The 19,478-nt window shown below is 43.6% G+C and overlaps 1 protein-coding gene across 1 annotated transcript; it reads right to left on the bottom strand.

Moving 5' to 3' along the window:
- Positions 1-9,729: 9,729 nt before the first annotated feature.
- On the bottom strand, positions 9,730-18,317 carry LOC309435318 (high-affinity choline transporter 1-like; the record flags this gene model as incomplete). The annotated part of the gene is made up of 8 exons (XM_082043427.1): positions 9,730-9,986; positions 10,409-10,633; positions 11,459-11,612; positions 13,234-13,382; positions 13,852-14,007; positions 15,554-15,667; positions 16,690-16,809; positions 18,296-18,317. The coding sequence occupies 8 exons, from the start codon at positions 18,315-18,317 to the stop codon at positions 9,730-9,732; spliced, it is 1,197 nt and encodes a 398-aa protein (XP_081899553.1).
- Between the last annotated feature and the right edge of the window lie 1,161 nt (positions 18,318-19,478).

Genomic DNA, 19,478 nt, shown 5'->3' with positions numbered 1-19,478 from the left:
AAGGGCTGAGCAGGAGCTGCCCACAGGGTCTCTCCAGAAAGCCAGTCTTGATGCTCCTGGCTGCAGACAGCCTTGCTGCCCATGTTGGCTCCCATGGCTGCACATGGTGCCTCCAGGGCAGCTGGAAATATTCAGCACTGAAGCAAATTGAATCTAGCCCATCCGGCCCAGCAGAATGATTGCTGAAGCATGTTAGGCATGTTGCCTTTTAAATAATGACTGTGATTGAGCAATGGTGGTGTAATTATGGTGTCTCCCGCAGAGGCAAGTGTGGGTAACTCAGGGCAGTCACAGCTCAGACCCTTGCACACGCACCGTGGGTGGTTTCCTGCTGGAGCACCACACATGTAACAATGTCAGTTATAGCCTTGGCCCCAGTCCCCACCTCAGCCTGTGTGTGGAGGGGGCTTAGGAATTGCTCCAAACGTATCAGAGCTGGAAACTTCATTTATTTTTTGCCTCTAATTTTCAGGAGTGCAGTGTGGGTAGGTGGAGGAGGTCACGCAGCACCATCAGCAACAGCAGAAGACCTCCCAACAACCTTAGCAGAAGCTGGTGCATGGTGACCTGTGATGGGCTGTGGGTGCCTTGGCAGGGCCCAAAGGCCACCAGCCACTTGGGGAGGTGTGCATCAGATGGGCAGGTGGCAGGTGATGGTGCCTGGTGGCAGTTTGCATCTCCTGGACACTTCTGGTGGTAATGGGTGAGCCACATTCCAGGCATGGAGAAAGGCCAGTTCTGAGAGGGAAGCGCTGGTTTGTGTTACTTGGGGCTGCACTTAGGTGGTGCTAGAGAGTAAATATTTAAAATTCTCTGCAGTTTGGGTGTCTGGGTGGGAAGTCAAGCGACATTTGTCCCTAAATCCTCTTGTGAATAATGGTGATCGGGTGGACTCAAAACTACCCAACACGGCACATCTTGCAGGACATGCCAGGGCTGCAGTGTTTAAGGAAAACGAATCTTAAATTGTCTTAGCATTTTAGTACTTCCTCAAAACTTGATTTGAAGAACAGGAGACCCTCCAGTTTTACCCAGTGACAAAATCCTTGCCTGACATTCCCACCAGAAGGACATTTAGAGTAATACAGTCCAAATAAAATTTCACAGACCAAACACTGACCTGTGCATTATCCCACCTACAAGATCACTGCTGAGGGAGCATTGAGTGCAGCCTTTGTCCTACCTCACCTGCTGGTCCTATTTCTTCAGTCTTCCCCAGAAACATCTTTTTCCTTTCTTGCCGTGCAGATCAGGATTGGTACCAGGGATTTGCAGTGCCTTGCAAGTCATGTAGAAACATCAACACAGCAACTGGTGAAAAAAAAAAGTTTGATATTCAATCTCTATTTGTCTCTGATCCTGATTAAATGTTTGATGATAGATTCCTGCTTTTGGGAAAACCTCTTGAAATCCTGCAGAGGACCTGTCTTTTAATTGGATGAACTGAAGGAGCCCCAGGACAGAGATTGAAGCTTTGATTTCAGCCTCATTTCCACTTTTATTTTTTTTTTCCCCCAGTCCTATTCTCAGACTGATGCATGCAAATGTGACTTCCCTCCTGATAGGAGGTTATGTAGCCAAAGCAGCTTCAGCAAGGCTGGTCTTAGATCTACCTTGATGGGATTAAGCAGTAATCTTTCACAGACAGCATGCAAGTTAGCATGAATTCATGCTAAGGTGGCATTAATTTCCTTGAATTATATCAGCAGACAACATCTGCATGGCCTTCAGTGACTGCAGTGTGGTTAAAGGCCATCTTTTCATTTATGCTTTGCTCTTCAGGTAGTCACCAGTACACAGGTGGGCACCAGTGCTCACAGACATTAAAGACTTCATTTCAGAGTACTGTGGTGTTGTGAGTCACCTGAGCACCTCAGAGAGCCACAAAGATGGAGTGGAACATCTCCCTTATGAGGAAAGGCTGAGGGAGCTGGGGCTCTTTAGCTTGGAGGAGACTGAGGGGTGACCTCATTAATGTTTATAAATATGTAAAGGGTGAGTGTCACGAGGATGGAGCCAGGCTCTTCTTGGTGACAACCAATGATAGGACAAGGGGTAATGGGTACAAACTGGAACACAGGAGGTTTCACTTAAATTTGAGAAGAAACTTCTTCTCAGTGAGGGTGACAGACACTGGAACAGGCTGCCCAGGGAGGAGGAGACTCTGTGGAGTCTCCTACTCTGGAGACATTCAAAACCCGCCTGGACACCTTCCTGTGTAACCTCATCTGGGTGTTCCTGCTCCGGCGGGGGGATTGAACTAGATGATCTTTCGAGGTCCCTTCCAATCCCCAACATTCTGTGATTCTGTGATTCCGTGATTCATCCAAGCTGTCGTATTTATAGAATAAAGTGGTTGATTCGCAGTCAAACTGCATACAGTTGGAAAAGTATGCACAAGACTCCCTGCACCCACAAGTTACGGGTGTTCAGTGCGCTGTTCTGCTTCCTTATGGATCCCCTGGAAGGAGTTCTTGGCCTGGCTACGGCTCAGGCCTTTACCTCCTCTGGAGCCTGGACCAAACTGCTGCTGGTTTGGGAGGAGAGGGTCAAGTGCATCCGCCACATGCATAAGAGAGAATACTCTCACTTTGAGCACCAGATGACTATCCTGCGCTGTGCTCATCAATCCCGTTTTCTTTGTGTTTCTCTTCTTTCTTGTGGCTTTTCTGGTCTTCCACTCTTCCCTCTTGTTTCCTTGCCCATACTAACAAACACTTTCAAACTGGCAGGGCTCCTTACCTCTTTCTTCTTAATTCTATCTGATAATCACCAATTGGACAGTTAACCTTTGCAATTAGTTATCCTAGTTAGGATTGAAAACTTAGTATGATTAAGGGATGTGCAGGGGAATTAACCCCTGTTAGGCATTGCTTCAACTTGTCCTGTTCATTTCTGTTGCACATCCATCCTCAGACTGTGCTCATCATGCTATGATCTGAGTTCTGATCAGAGGTGCGCAATGTTGCACAGCTCACTAAAATTGTAAAAAATGTGGAAAAGTTGGATGTTTTTCAGTTTGCTTTTGTCCCATAGTGTAAAATTTCTCTCCAATCCTGTCATTGTGTCAAAGTCTGTTATTCCTGAATTAAGATCATAGCTGAACTCTAGGAGAAAACAAATCTCACATGTATATCAAAGAAAACCCTGTTGTGCTCTTTCTTCAATAAAATGCAAGTGTCACAGCTTGCAGTTGCATAGCAAGAATTCCAGAGTTGTAAATACACTTGAATTTTCAATTCGCCTTTCTTTAAAAAATCACACACTCTTCCCTTGTTTTTTTCACAGATAACATGAGGTTCAGCATACAGAAGGTCTGCTGATGTATGACCCAGTTTAGATTTAGAAATCCAAATCACACTGTGATCTTGACTTCTCCATAGTTGCAGAAAGGAATTTATCAGCATTAAGCTAAAAGCAGTAGTGGCTATCTGGTGGAACCTGGTTGCCCATCTCTGGCTATGAGGTCAGGTTTGGGAGAAGTAAGGAACAGAAGACATCACTGGGGGTTGCAGCTCTGAACTCTGGGCTGGAAATCACATACCCTAGGGCTCCCCTGAATGAATTCCTCCTTAAAACAGAGGATAAGTTTCAGAAAAGCTCCCCATTTCACTGTAGCATTTTTAGAGATCAAGAATCCACCTCAGTCCTTGGCAAATTGCTCTGATATTTAGTGTAGCTTACATTTAAAAGCTGAGCCTCATTTATAGTCTGAATTTGTCTAGTTTCAAATTCCGGACATTGGATCTTGTCATGAAACCTGCTTGTGAGAGAACAGACGCTATCAAAATAGCAGGAACCTGCTCTGGGTATGACTCACCCCATCTAAATTTCAACATTACAGTGCACAGCATCACTCAGGGCTTCCTTTCAGGACAACACAGGCAATAGTTTTAGATTGCAATTCACCTGATCTGTCTATGGACATCTGTGTTAGATTGTTCAGTAGCCCATAAGAAGTGCATCTGGATTATTTGACCAGCTGAGCACACAATGTGGACTGCTCCTCATTGCCTACACAGTCACTGATAAGTGCAGTTAAATAGCATAATGCCAAGAATCAACCTCACTAGAGATTCACATAGTGGATGATAATTTCCTACTTGTCATTACGTTTCAAGACATGATATTATCCAGTTGTTAATCTGACTAATGTACATGGAACTGGTTATGTGTTGTTCTTGTTTCTTAATCAAATTTCTGTCTGATAACATCTCTCCACAGGAGATGAAGTCTAAAAACACCAAGGAGAACCAAGACAATGTAAGCCTCAGGGTATCTCAGTGGATCCTGTCAACCCAGATGACATTGTAGTGCTGCCCAGATGCTGTTGTTTGCTGCTGTAGATCTGTTCACTGCAGATATTTTATCCTGCCAGTTCAGTCCCAGGTCCTGGGATACTGTCTGTCCACTTTGTGTGAATATTAGTGCATTCCCTGGGTCTTTCTTGGAGTGAATCAACTGGTTTCTTCAAAACCAAAAATCAAGTGCTGTTCTGAAGACAGTTCACTCCCGAGGACTGAGATTGGACTAGATTGGGCTCCGCCATCTTCTGCAGTCTTCCACTTCTATTCCAGCAGACTTTGCACGCCACTGTCTGGTTGCATTTACTCTACCACTTGGCCTAGGGGCTCAGGACTGCTCCATCACACAGAATTATTTAAATAAATGACATAGACATTGCCTTTGGGTCCACTGGGTCCCCCCTCTGCCTGATGGAGTGACCTAGCACAGGCTGTATCCAAGAGGCTCTTCATCTCCTTTGAGGTAGCTGACCAAAATCCAGTCCAGCCACTCTTTTCATCTGGAAGCCTATTTTCCCACTTTTAGAGTCTTTCTGCTCATTGTCATGCATAAACCATAACAGCACCAGGAGCCTTATCACACCCATATGACCTATCACACCTTTCTGACCTTTTTGTCCCAGGTTTTGTTAGTTTTTGTAAACAACTGCATGCAACCAGATAAGCCAGACTTCTATTGTCATGGGCAATTTTGGGTCCAGACCACTGTACAGGAAATAAAAAAAGGCATAGTTTTATGATAACTTGAAAACTAAAACTTTCTAGGATTCAACTGCTTGTTATTACTGATGACTAAGGTGAGAACATATCTGAAAGGAGCTCCGGTCCAGCCCAGCAAATGGATGCTGCTGCTGAAGGTACCTTTAGGTAGTGCCACGAGACTGTCATTTTATTCTTCCAGAGTGACAAATCCCGCAATGGCTGAGGTGGCAAAGCACCTCTGGAAATTGTCCAACCTCTTGCTCAGAGCCGGGTCAGTGAAAGTAGGTTGCTCGGACTTGTGTCCAGTTGGCTTTGAATATCTCCAAGGATGGAGACTGCATGACTTCTCTGGGTGACCTGTTTCAGTGCCTGATCACACTGTGAAAACTACTTTTGCTCTGGATTATCCTGTGTTTCAGTTTGTGCCCATTGTCTCTTATCCTCTAACTGGGCACCGCTAAGAAGAGTCTGGCTCTGTTTGTTTTCCCTCTTCCCCTTCAGGTATTTATATACATTGATATGATCCATATGAGCCTTCTCTTCTTCAGACTGAACTGTCCTGGCTCTCTCAGACAGTCATGAAGATGATCCCCTACCTGAGGGGCAGAGAAAGCTGTGCTTTGCTACAGCAGCATTCCCATCCCTGTGGATGATGGGTTGCCTTGAAGTTTTCAAGATCAGCAAAGTGAGCTTGCTTCTTTTAATGTGGATTTACAAATGTGCTGTCATGGGGGATTAATGCCTTTGAATTCCTGCTTTTTTACAGGAAAGTGAAAATCAGTGGTGAGCTAGAGCAGGAGAAGTTATTAGAAGACTGAAAAGCTCTGCTAGCTGAGGTGATGTATTCTCTAGCAGAGGTTTTAGTAAAGTCTGAGAACTGTGAGGGAAGATTGGTGTGTGGCACATGGAGCAGAGCATTCATGTGGAAACCATGAGAGGATCATCCTGGCCCCATGCAGCTCATGGATCATGTACAAATATCTCCCTGACAGTGCTAGAAATGTCTGGCAAACCTGCGAGTGCTTCTTTGCTTTCTTGCTGGACGCCAGCTGTTATTCCAGCGAGGAGGCACGTAATGAAGTCCTAAAAATGAGCCTAAGTGAGAAGGGGAAGAGTTGCAGATTTCCCTCCAGAACTGTTATGTTCCTATTTTTCTCATCTACATAAACCAAACATCCAAAGATACCTGGTGAGGATCTGATGAGATGCTGAGAACTCATCGCAAACCAAATGCTTCCCAAATTGCAAGTTTTTGTTTGTTTGCTTGTTTGTCTTATTAGACATGACAGATATGATGTTATTATCCTTAAAATAGCAAGAAACAAGTAGCAGCTCTCTAGGCTGAGAAAAGTTAAAGGATACTGGAACTGTACAGAGTTATTGACGTGGACACATGTAAGGGGCAACGGCGGTAAATTCACAAGAGGGAAGGTAAACTGGGGCCCTCCAGTGCCCAAGCAAATTTTTTATAAAGCAAGGGCAAAGAAAAGAAAGAATTGCTGAACTGGAGGCAGTAACCTGTCAGAGGAATGATTTCATGGGAGTTGGGTCATTTTACCCCATGCTGGCAACACCTCAAGGACTGGGTGTGCTGGACTGGAACAACTAGGAATTTTGTTATTAAGTATAGGCTAGAATTGCTTTTATATTTATTTTACTTGCAGCTAATTGCTTTCAAAACTTTGTCTGACCTTGATGAATGTTTTCTTTTTAAGCTTGCTGGGGGATGTTCTGAGGAGGGAGTCATATAAGGGTGGAAAATGGTAAACATTCAGGAGAGTACAGTAATTGTGTCTTTGCCATTTTAATCTCTTCACGTGAAGCAGAGCCACAGAATTTAGTGGTATGAAAATCAGAGAAGCTTTGTAAAGACAAAGTGTCTCTGCTGAGCATGCCAGGTACCCCTTATAGCGCCAAGGCTTTCCTATTTGAAGTTGCTGGGAGTTTTCTGTGGTGACACTGGGTGGTGACATGATGGTGCTGGTGACGCTCTTCAGCAAGGTCCTACTCCAGAGCACTGTCTACCAACTCTGGCTCTGGATGCTGTGGATCTATTGCCCTCCAGGCCAAGCACATGAGCATGGAAAGGCTTTAATGTCAAACTCTGGGAGTCTGCAGAGGAACAGAAGGAGAAGTTGGACACAGTGGTGTAGAGGAAAGATACGTCCATATGTAGTCATTTGCCTTTCAGAGCAACTGGGTGGGATGTCCAGTGAGTGGGATGGAGACCTTGACATGAGGACATTGGACTTTTACTCTTATCTGGGCCAAGCAGCAGGTCCATGCCCTTGTGCAAATGTTCTGTGTCAGCTTTGGTTTCATTCACACAGAGGACCATACAGGTCTCCAAACTAGGCCATCCCCAAATCTTTCAGGGGAGAGTGCATGAATCAGTGTATAGCAACTGAGATTTAACAAGAGCCCAGTTCTTCTGGCGCTATGGTAATGATAGCTTTGGTGTCTGCCTCAGCTAAGCACGACCTCACATGCTCCCACTCAAATCACTGGGCTGTGAAAGACTTCAGTGGGTGACTGCCTAGGACCATAGTTAATGGCAATGCTTTTAATTTGCAAAACAGTTTTTTTCCCCTTTTCTAGACATGTAATAATTAATATTTCATGACAATGTCCAGAGACACAGGAAAGAATTTCTGGTCTTGGTTTAACAAAGCACATCAGCAGGACTGCAAGCACGGGAAGTTGTGTGCCCAGGTGTTTGCTAAAACTAGAGCAAAACATAAAGTTGTGTGATATTTTTCTGATCAGGACCAGAATCTCCACCTTGCTCAGGATGGGTATTTTAAAGGAGACAGATATTCCCCATGGGGAGCAGAGTCATCAGAGCCAAATCTAGAGCTTAGGGCTGCCGGTCCTCCTCCCAAGCCACTGCACTTGCCTAGGTACAGTTCAGTGACACGTGGCTACTCGCTGAGCTTCTGTGACCATGCATGGTGGCACCAGCAGAGTTTCTCTCCTTGTGCATGCACAGCAGGGTGTTCAGCACATGCTGGAAGCAATTCACCAAGCAGCACATTGTTTTTGCCCTCAGCAGCTCAGTTGGCTGTCAGGGTTGCTCTGCTGTGGGCTATTTTGGATATGTCAGTAAATATCTTCCCTCCAACAGTGCCAGATGGTTTTTTTTCCATGCACAGCAACTCCTACAACCACTTTGTAAAGTTTTTGTGGTGAGGGGTTTCCCAGAGTGTGGTTCAGGCTGGCTGTTGTGGGTGGGTTGCACTGAACCCCGTTAAGCCACTGCATGGCTGCCTAAGGAAGTATAAAATGACAGCCATCCATGAGCCGTCACTGCAGGATCCTTCTGAATCCTTATTTCAGCTCCCATCTTAATGGTACATCCCACTGAGGGATGGTCTTGGTCTGGCAGACTTCAGGTTGGAGGCCAAACACACCAGTTTGCTGGGCTGCTTTTCTTATGACCCATTGAGAGTTTATGCAAACAAGGTATCAGGGGCTTTTCTGTACAGACCTGGTGGGTTGAATCTTTTGGGATCTTGCCCTCAGGATTCCGTGTCCCTACAGGCAGGTTCAGTACCAGTTTCCAGCACCTTTCTGTCATCACAGTTCTCTGAGGTCTCACACACCAGCTTGTGCATGTGTGCCACAGCATCCCACCACTCTGCTTGGGTAATACCTTCACACGAGTGATTTAACCAGGGGCTTTCAAGAAGACTCATTGACGAATCTCTCAGGCACCTCCGTTTTTTCCAGCTGGTTGAGTTTCTGTAAATAGTGCCTATGTAAAACTTCATTATCCGGTAATTGAGGACTGCTCCTTCACCTTGTTCATCTGCTTCTGCCCTGCCAGGTCAGATGAGAGGGGATGTCAGACTGGCTGCAGGGCTGAGACCGTGGCTGAGGAGAGGCATATGCAAAAGGTTTGTGGTATCAGGGAAAGCCTTCTAAAGAATGGTGCAGAACTGATATTACTGCTGAGCTGCTGTGGTGGTTGCACTGCATGCAGTAATCTGTGTATTTATAGGTCTGATGTGCTCCCCAGGGAAGATTATGCTAAAACTCAAGCTGTTGTAGTGGGAACAGGTTTGCTCACCTTTTTTTTCTTTTTTCTTTTTTTTTTTTTTTTTTAATCAAGGATACCCAAACTATTAAACATTAATTTTGTGGTGAGAAAAGTATGTGACTTGAGAATTCCATAAACATTGGGGCATGATTTGCAGCCTTGCCTTTGGGTGGGGTACCAGGGACACCCTGAAGCAAAGAGTGCTGAGACCCACGGTGCCCCATGGTCACCACCACAAGATCATGCTCCATCACCATGCACCTTTAATCACTGCAGACTTTGAGCTCACACATTCTCCTTGATGAACAGAGTGCATCTTTATTACCCTGTGAGGACTTTAAATAATTAATTACTGGTGAAAGCAATGGGAAGAGCAATGCTGTTTGTGCCAGACTGTAATTGCTGGAGGCACCTTGACATTTCAAATGAGTCCCCACATTTAATCACGATTCTTTTCCAGTGCAACCGCTGGTGAACCCATCTGTTTCTCCATCTGTTGCAGGGGAATGAGGGTGCTGGCTCCCCCCGTGATATTGCAAACATCCCACCTGTGGGGAAGGAGGTTTCACTCAAACAAAACCACAGCCAGGTTGGAAACAGCAATTATTGTCCCCAAGATGAGAAGCACGTTGAATGTTTTAAAGGGGAAGAGCTGACTGTAGGTCCCATTCACCAGGGAGCAGGTCAGGTAGCAGATGGTGGGGCAGGCTTGACTGCCAGCAGCCTCAGGAGGAGCCCAACCAAGAAGGCAGCAGCTGAGCCGTAGGTGTTGGTGTTGGGAGCAAAGAGGGCACAGCAGAGCTGGGGGAAGAGCAGAGCATACACCAGCTCCCCGCTGAGGAGCCAGAGGTCATAGACAGAGCTGGAGTAAAAAGCCAGGCCAGCAGCCCCTGCCCCAAACACCAGCATGGAGGTCCTCATGGCCCATAAGACCTCTGTCTCTGTAGCTTGTAAAACACGAGATTGTAACATTACAGACACAGTGTTTACCGGCCAGGGGGGCACCACTGCCCTGCCCTGGGCTGGTTCCAACCAAGCCCTTTATGCTTTCAGACAGTGTTTTTGCCATCAGTGGTCACCCATGGTGGCTTGTGTAATTTTAAGGGGCATGGTTTTATGCTGTTTTCATTAATATACTAGTCCACTATCAGTCATTTTTAAAGAGCAGAGCTCACAAATGTGGGTGCTTATACCCCGTCCAAAGGCATGAACAGCCCTGACCTATGTGTGAAGCTCTGGCTCCAGAACTCAGTTCAGCAGCGTGAGGACAGGCACCTCTAATCGCAAACCACACAGGCTGGATTTGAAATGGTCTTGAAACAAAAGCAGTTGTCCTGACACCAAAAATACTGAATGCTGTAACCAAGTACCTTTTTCCTCAAGAGTTTCCTGTAGATGTTGTGAGCAAACACGGAGCTGGCGGAGAGAAGAGCTGAGTCTGCAGAAGACATTGCAGCAGCAGCGATGGTTCCTAACCCAGCAATGGAGATGGATACTGGGCAGAGATGGTGTAGAACAAGTGGCAGTATTGTTGCCGATTCCCCTCTCTCAAGTGGACTTGGAAGACCACAGCTTGTCTGGTTCCAGTCTATAAAACAGAACAAGGAAAAGACACAACAAATCCTTCACTGACATTTCTGCTGTCTTTGAAACTGCCTTTCCACAAGGCCAAGTTACAGCAGGGCTAAGGACTGGGACCCACTCAGTATTTTAGGACTCAGATTCATTTATTGGATTCTTTTGATCTCTTGTGATTCCCCTTAGCTGCTGCAGCTCTCACTAGATCAAATATTTTCCTTTTCCCCAGTAGCATCTACAGAAATAACTGTGCTTTTTGTGTTTCCTGGAATGTGACACTTTAAGGTCAACCTTCTAGACCTCGGTCATGAGGAGCAGGGAGTTTTGTTCTGGTGCCCCTAGTGACAGATGGATTCATGAGTTCACCTTTAGTGATCCAGCTGCTCTTTAACCCTTGCTATAAACCAACACAGGACTGTTCTCATGTGCAGGGGCTGTACTTCTTGATTGCTTCAATCAGGTTTTCTCCTGGGCATTATTAGTAATATAGTAGTATTACTGGGTCTTGCATACAGAAGTCATTAACACAAGCGGGCATAAGTTTTCTTGGAAAATAGGATTATACAGCATTTTACAGGGTCTGCCGTCATCTTTTCTTACCACAAGGTCCATAAGATGCCATTTCACCATGATGAAATAGCTTTAAACAGGTCTTGGACCTGCTTAAATGTCTCTAGGTAGTCATACACTGAACCTCAGAGGGCTCCACATTCCTGGCGCAAGCTTCTAGCACTGAAGGCTTCTAGGTACTCAGAACTAGGTAATTTGAAGTCTAAATCAGGACTTCTTTGACAAAAACATGTTGATTATTCAGAGACAAACTATTTAGTTTTACCTGTTGATGCTGCCACTGTGACAATGAACACAGAGGGAATGGACATTAAAAAGCACCCAAATCCAGAGAGGTAGGAGATGAGCCTTGCCTGTCCCAGCAAGGCAGCGGAGAGCACTCTTTGGAAGTAGGTTTGCCATGGGATGCTGCCAAGCACCTGAAACATTCAGATGTTACTGGCTGCTGGTTACTGAAGGGCGTCATCCATCCATTCAGAAGAATGATAATCTTTACTGTTATAACTCCTCACTTCAAATGTATAAACTTTGCCCAGCTTTAACTGTTGAGGATGATATTTGTCATGGCTGAGGGTCTGTTTTTCTTTGTTTTCATCGTGATGGATGTGAAATTTTGATCAAAACAGGTTAATGGTTCGGCATGCTGAGAAAGCGAAATAAAACAGGTTAAAAATAAGTTGCTTGACATAGTAAAACAGGCACAGAAGAAAGAAAAGAGAAGTGTTTCAGGAATGGAACTTTTAAAATAAATCTACACAAACTTAGATAGAGTATAATACAAAATTAAAAATAAAATCACCATTTTCACTTTCTTAGCAGACAGATTTCATCAGATAAATCTGAAGATTCAGTCCTTGCCAAACAAGCTCAAGCTTCTTGTGTGCCCCTACTACCAACCTAGTGAGAGCCTAACACCTCCTGCAGTCTTAGCTATTTTGTTGGCTCGAAAGTTGGATTGCACAGTGGAGCCAGTGGCACCATGCTTGCTGAGGACCTGCAATTGTGTCATTTTAATATTATTTTTCCAAATAGAGGGAATTTTACATAATTATGTTAAAATCACACTATCGAAGCTGCAAGACCAGCCTCTCAAAAGGTAGGAAATGCGTCATTTAGTGCCAGGGCTGGAACCAGTTGCCTAGATGATCTTACTCAAGAGGTACATACCTTCATGTGGGTAAAGGATGGAGTGTCCCTACTGCTCCTTTCCTTCCCACAGCTGAGCCCTGTATCTCCCTGGCCCATTCAATGTGCTGTTCAGTGACTGAGATAAAGTTTTACACATCATCCTGCCCCTGCCAACTGTGCAGCATAGGGTTCCTGGATGGAAAAACCCACAAGTTTTCCAGACAAGAAGTCCCCGCACAATCCCTTCTCCCAAAAAACTGTCCGAGAAATACTCCATACCAGGTAGAAGAAATCATCCAGCCACCTTCAGAGATACTGTTTTTCTATTTTCCCAATCCAAGGGTCTTGGTAAGATATATGAGTTGCAGTAAAACAAATACTTTCCGTCGCAGAGTTCACCAGGGGAAAGGGGATACAAACCCACTAGGATAGGGACAAAAATAGTTAGCCATTTCCTGAGGATCCATGTTCTTGAAGAATCTGTTAAGATGTTGAAATTAAAGGTAGATGTAGAACATAAAGTTACATGAGAATAAACCCAGACTATGAGTCTTCCTTTCTCCCCTTTCCTGACTCTAAATCTACATGTTTCTGCTTCTTGGCATCATCAAGAACATGAATCTGTAATTTAAGTCAGTTGGTGCCTTCAGTAGACAGATCTCTTTCCTTTCCAGCCAAGATTGTTCTGGACAGGTTCTGTAGCCGTGTTCACCCAGCAAGGCCAATTGCTTGTGTGAGCACTCAATGAAATGCATAAGGACCATAAGACCTTTCAGGAGAACCATTCTCCTGAAAAAAAACTGTAGGGCAAGGGTTATTAGAGTTATTTTTTGCCTGAGAGATACTGAAAAGAAGAACAGGATTTTGTCCCTTAGTTAGGAAACTGTTAACAAAGAAATGCACAGGACTTGCCAGGCTGACGGTTATGAAAACCAGCTGGATGACATCTGTGTATGCCACAGAGTAGAGGCCTCCCAGCAGAGTGTAGAGGATGACAGTACATGCTGAGACAATGATAGCTACAGAGCCTCCAGTGTCCAAGATGACCCTCATTGTTGCTCCTGCAGACAAAGTTGTCACATATTTTAAGATAGCTTTCATATGTGCAGAATACAGAATAAACAGGGGTATGTTATTCCCTTGGTGCCAGCACACCACACTTTATGAGAAGCACACAGTCTACAGAGAGCAGGCAGCCTGAGGACTCAGGAGGGCCCATATTCCCTTTCTGCTCCTGCTGCCACCTTGCTGCGTGGTCTTTATCAAGGCACTTTGCCTTTTTACATCTGCTTTTCCACAGGCAATGTGATGGTACTAATTCATATTGCCAGACCTCTCTGCTATAATATTATTAATATATACTACTGTCATTTATTTTAAACCTAAACCCATGTTTTCCAGAAATGAGAAATGCTTGTGTTCCTCTGACAAAAGGAGACATTAGTCCAACACAATTCCTGAATTTATATTATACTCTGATAGTTGTGCCACATGACCTTTAACAAATATAACAGCAAAGTGAGTATTTACCCAGGGATGCCAGGAGAGCTGCAAACCAGAACACCTCTCCTAGCAGAGGTGGAATGAAGAGTAAGCTTCCCATCACATTCCCATAGGTTTCTTGAAGAGGATCCATCACCGTCACATAATTCTTGGATCTCATTTGATTTACAAAGAAGAAACCACCTATCAGAAGTGAAGACATTTTGGTAGAATTTTGCATGTATTATATTCCAGTAAGTAAGAGTACTATGGTATTTGGGTATCAGACCCATACAGTGAATGTGGAATTCATACATAATGGACCTTAGAGAATGATGCAGCTAACCAGACAGTAGGACCTCAATTCGCTTGCCTAAATATGGGGTATTATCCGTCTGAGAGGTCCCAGGTTACAGAGGACATCTGCTTACAGCTGGCAGTTATGACCCTCCACTTTTGGCAGACATACATCTTTCTGGAGTGACTGCTGGAGGCCAGGTAGGACGCTCTAGGGCACCCCAGATGCCATAAGATGTGGATAAAACAGGAACTTAGCTCAGATGACATCCACATACAGTCTCTTCTCCATCTCCAATGACCTACCAACATGAGACACAAAGTTTTCTGAAATACATCCTGTGGAAAACCTCAGTAGTCAGAATGAGGCATTGAAGACTCATGTTTGGCTAAAAAAGAGGGTAACTTTTGTCCTTGAGCATGTGATGCAACATGTCGATATGTGTTCCTTTTCTGGTTACATTTTCATTTTGATGGCTTCATTGTCTGTTCCCAGAACTACATTATTTTAATCTGTACATTGAGCTGAGTCCCACCCGCCTTCATCTAAATATTAGACTTCAGACGTAGAGCCATCTCATTAAAACCAAAGAATACGTACTGTGCCTAACCCTGAAGCCAACAGGACTGCTTGTCTGGGCACTGCTGACCTGAGTAAAGATTGCAGGATCAGACCTGCACTCCCCAATTTCATTAGTAAGAATTGCTCACATAAGAAATGCTGGCAGTAAATTCCAAGCCTGAATCATGTTCATGTCAGTTGGACTCCTTTGTCTGACTTGAGAATAAAGGTTATTGTTCTTTTAGAAATCCTTGTGCAAGGTGTGCACAGGTCTCTTTGCTGTAATCACCCTGTGTCCCTAGAGAGTTATGGTATAACTCAGTGAGGACTGGAAGAAACTTTGGTCTTGGCAAGAAGATTGAACTTCAGCATGAGTCTGATCATTCTTGGAGTTAGAAATGGCAACTTAGGTAATTTAGCTTAGTTTCAACAAAATAGTGACCACCTGGAAAGTGGGATAAGCTGGATGCACTACAAATTCATCCTGAGATGACAGTACTCAAGAGAACGCATTTTAGTGGAAAAAATCAAGATAGTATTATTTCATCACACAGAAATTTTGAAGAAAAAAATTTAAATTGTATCAATGCTCTCGATAGTCTATGAATAAGAGACAATGATAAAGCAACATGCATGTAGCCACATGCTTCTAAAGTTCTCAAATAAGATTTTTGTCCTATAAATTGCTCCAAGCAGGTGAAACTCTAGACTAGATCCAAGCTACCCTAATTTCTTATGTTTCAGTTTAGAGGATAGCATTACAAATGCTTATTCTGGATCTGAAGAAATACAATTACCTTTAAAATATACTCTATATGCTGTTACACATTTTAATATACTCCTGTGATTTTTTTTAAAAGCTTTTCTGTCCTGATTACATGAATTATTTACCAATAACAAGGGATAAGGCAAATCCCATAGGTGCCTGGACCCACAAGAGTCCTTTTGAAGGCAGGTAGACAATTTCAGCTGTGCCGTTGATATACGCTCCTCCAACCCAGGTGGCTGTAAACATGGAAAATGGAAAGGGAAGAATTGCGATACATATTCTCAACTAATCTTGTAGAACACTCTGAGAGCCTGCAAACATTTATTTCATACAAATATTTAATCACACTTCTATTTTCCTTACAAAGCTTTCTCCCATAGTGAGACATGCTGCCGAGTATGAAACAGTTTTAGAATCTTACGCTAAATAATTTCCCAGGTTCAAGAATCTGTGTGTACATAGAAAAGCTCAATGTTTAAACAGTCTGAGGCAATTTGAATAGACCAATTTCATTTTTTTTTTCAGTGGAAGGCTTTTGCTAGAGCAAACAGAATTGCCTTTGTTATTCTGCTGTGACTGATAGCTGATCCTTCATGAGCGTCACTTACACAGTCTAAGAAAACAGAAATTAGGAAAAGAAAATGCAAGCAGACGTTGTAGTCAGAGTACAAACCTACAACATGGACTTAAGTGTCTTAGCCAGGCAAATACCACTTGGGGAAGCCTTCACAAAAAATGGGGCAGAGAAGCAAATTTCAGATGATGCCAGGCAGCAAGGAGAGAAAAGGGAAGCGGAGGGCAGCAGTCGGTGGGGAAACATTTTCTCTTTATGACAGAAGCCAATGCTCGCCATGAGTAGCAATTTATTCCACACAGTACTGGATTGTTCAAGGAGTAAAATTCTTCTGTTATGCTGGATAACAGAAACTGGTTCAAGATTAAGACCGCAGCCCTCCTTAATGAAACGTATTGTATTCAGTCACTCCTAAATTAAACTCTTTAACTCTTAACTAAACTCTTAAATTAATCTCTTTAATTTAAAAGAATCTACATAAACATTAGGTTCTGCTCAGTGTGAAGAGGTTTGGAAGAATCCGTCCCAAAATGATTCATGAAACCATACTCCTTTAAAGCCACGCTTAGGTAAAATCTGCCCTGACATTAAAGGAGTTCACCTGCTTTGAAAGAAACGTCCCCTAGATCTACGTAATGCATGTGTTTTAAGAAGAATTTTAAAAAGTCCTTTAAGAAAACTTACCTGTTGCAGTAAACAGTCCAACAAATACATTTATATTCCTGCCTCCAACTATGGCCATTTCACTTGGGTTTCTGTTCTGCTGGTCCTTCTTGCTTTTCCAAGAAGCCCAAATTCCAGTAGCTAAAGTTAATGTAAAAAACCACACTCAAAGATACTAAGCCTGGTATATTTAGAACCATTTTATGTTGCTTAGTTTAGATGACAGAGAGGAATAAAGGCTTGATGATGATATTCTTTGATCAAGTCCACAGTCAGAAAAAAATAGGAAAAAAGTGACACCTTGTAAAAAAAATGCTAAGTATTAGTTTGCTGTACTTTGCAAGGAAAGATACACTACAAAACAGAGCCTTAAAAAAAAGTCTTGAGAACTGGTTGCAGAGTCTGTCTCTCCCCTTTTTCAGAAGATATCCAATCTTATTTTTCTGGGCTGCAGAGATTAAGAGGGTAGGATTTAGTATTCATAAGAGCAATGGAGCACTGATGTGAGGGGTAATACTAGCTTGGCATAAAGAAAGGGAAATGCTGTATTTTGTCTGATATGCAATGGTATGAAAATAATCTGTATTTCTCTAGGTTCTAGGCACAAGATTAACACAGAAGATAGGGCTAAGAATTTGTCTGTTTAAAGCTGACTGAACTAAACCCACAATAATCATCAAAATAAATCTAGGAAACAGTAAAAGAAGATTTTCCACTGACCAGCCAAAGGATCTGCATGCTAATATTCAAAGCAAGAGCATTATCATTTCTCTGCTGGAAACAGACAGGAGAGCGAGATGTTGTTAGACTCTGCAATAAAATTACAGGAAAGATACGGACTTTTTAAACTGCTTTGTGATGCTCCCTTTAAACAAACATAATTCTGAGAAAAACTCATATATGTACTAAGGAATGAAGTTGGTTACATTTATTATAGACTTGCCATTCCTATATCTTTTTAGTTGCGCTGTGAATCTTTTTCATGTCGCGGTATGATTTTTCATAATCAATTCTATGTAAAAACAGCCCCAAATAGGGCACTTGTTTGTCTTGCATTCATCTGTGGAGTGGGTAGCTCCTTTCCACGTGGAAATCACAGATCTCTTCTTCACAGACGCACTCTGAGCAGGAGTTTGAAAGCCCAAGTATTTAGGAAGGTTTTCTGCAGTGTGCCGTCTCTTGCAGGTGGCCAGGAGTAGCTGTGCATGGAGATGACAGTGGCACAGGTTGAGCCTGTCCCATGGGCAGGACATGGAAGGAAAACATGGACACATGGGGGATGGGAAGAAGCAGGAGAAGTGCAGGAACCCCATGTTTTTTGTGACGCCACTTTGTACAAGGGAAAAAAAAGGGTTTTGGTAAGTTACGCAGTAATCTGGCTGGAAGACTCTGTAAGAAGTGTTTAAAAAAGTGAAAATGAAAAAAAAAGATGAAAAAGCCTGAAAACCAGATGATTATTTATCCTGCCTCAGGAGAAATATTCCTTAATATTTATAAGAAAATGCTATTTTGACTAAGGGATTTTAACTTTGACCCAATTATTTATGTACTAAAAGAGACACAGTGCATTTTAAAGGCACATTTTCCAGGTGGTAATTAGAAACATCCCCTTCCACCTTAAATGTACCTGCTGTATCATAAATAGTCATAGAGACTGCAGCTGCCAGTGGCAGTGGAGCCATTGCTTTCTCTGAGTTGCCTTCCTTGATCAAAATGGGATGTTTCAAAAACTTTTAAAAGGCTGTTTACACACAGACACATGCTAAGCTTTTCTTTGCTATGAACACATATTTCACATCGTATTTCCTAGGCAGGAACAGGATGGGGTTGAATGTGCAAGTGACTGAATGTGCCCGCAGCTGGGTCTGAGCCCACTCTGCAGCCGGACGCTCCTGGGAGGACACAGCTGGTGTTGCATCCTCCGTGTGGGGGTCAGCGGGATTCTACATGTCCAAAGCAAGAAAGACTTGAATTTTTTCTGTGGCATCTGCCAAAAACATCTGGGCTGCCTCTATTTTTTATCATCTCCTGAAAAAACAAACAAGCAAGCAAAAACCAAAAAGTGGCAGCCATAAAAATCTGCAGGGAAACTTCATTTATAAACCCAGAGGGATGGAGGGCAGATGTGGCAGGACAAAATGTAAGTGAAAATGTTACATGATGGAATGAAGGAAGCTTAGAAAAAAAGTATGCATAAGGTAGTTCAGCTGAAGCTGTAGTGTTTTTGATGATATACAGTGCAGGGAAGAAGGAATGTAAAAACATGAGGTTATACCAAGTTCCTCACTGAATCTGCTGTTGTGCTCCTTGGCCACTAGATGACTCTCAGCTAATGCATCTATTTTACAAATGGAGAGATTTTGAGGTGGGTTTTACCTTCCCTCTCACAATGGAGGGCTGCGGCTTCAGGTGTCAGGTACTGTGTTGCTCCCTCCAAGCTACCTGTGTAACCCATGGGCAGAAATATGCAATTTTAGCGGCTGATTCACTGACCTACTTTAGGTCCTGTGAGGCAGGACAGGGTGAGGGCAGATGTCAGTCTGCTGGACTCAGAGCTGCTTTTAAGAGTGGAGTCACTGTACCCAGTAAATGCTTCAGGGCTGATTTGGCTGCTCAAGTAGAGATGGGTGGTGCCACCCCAGATGCTCTAAAACCTCTGAGACATCCACATGGGCAAGTGGATGGTACAGAGGCCATGTGGGAGACACATACCCTTCTGGAGCAGCAGCCAGGATATTTTGGTGTGTCTTCGATGTTTCTGAGGGATACTCAGCTGAGGTCCTGCTCTCTCCTTATCACTTGACCTTGAT

The sequence above is a fragment of the Streptopelia decaocto genome (assembly GCF_964273445.1).
Source record: "Streptopelia decaocto genome assembly, chromosome: 1".
In the NCBI taxonomy this organism is placed as follows: domain Eukaryota; kingdom Metazoa; phylum Chordata; class Aves; order Columbiformes; family Columbidae; genus Streptopelia; species Streptopelia decaocto.
This window is presented reverse-complemented; position numbering and strand designations above follow the sequence as displayed.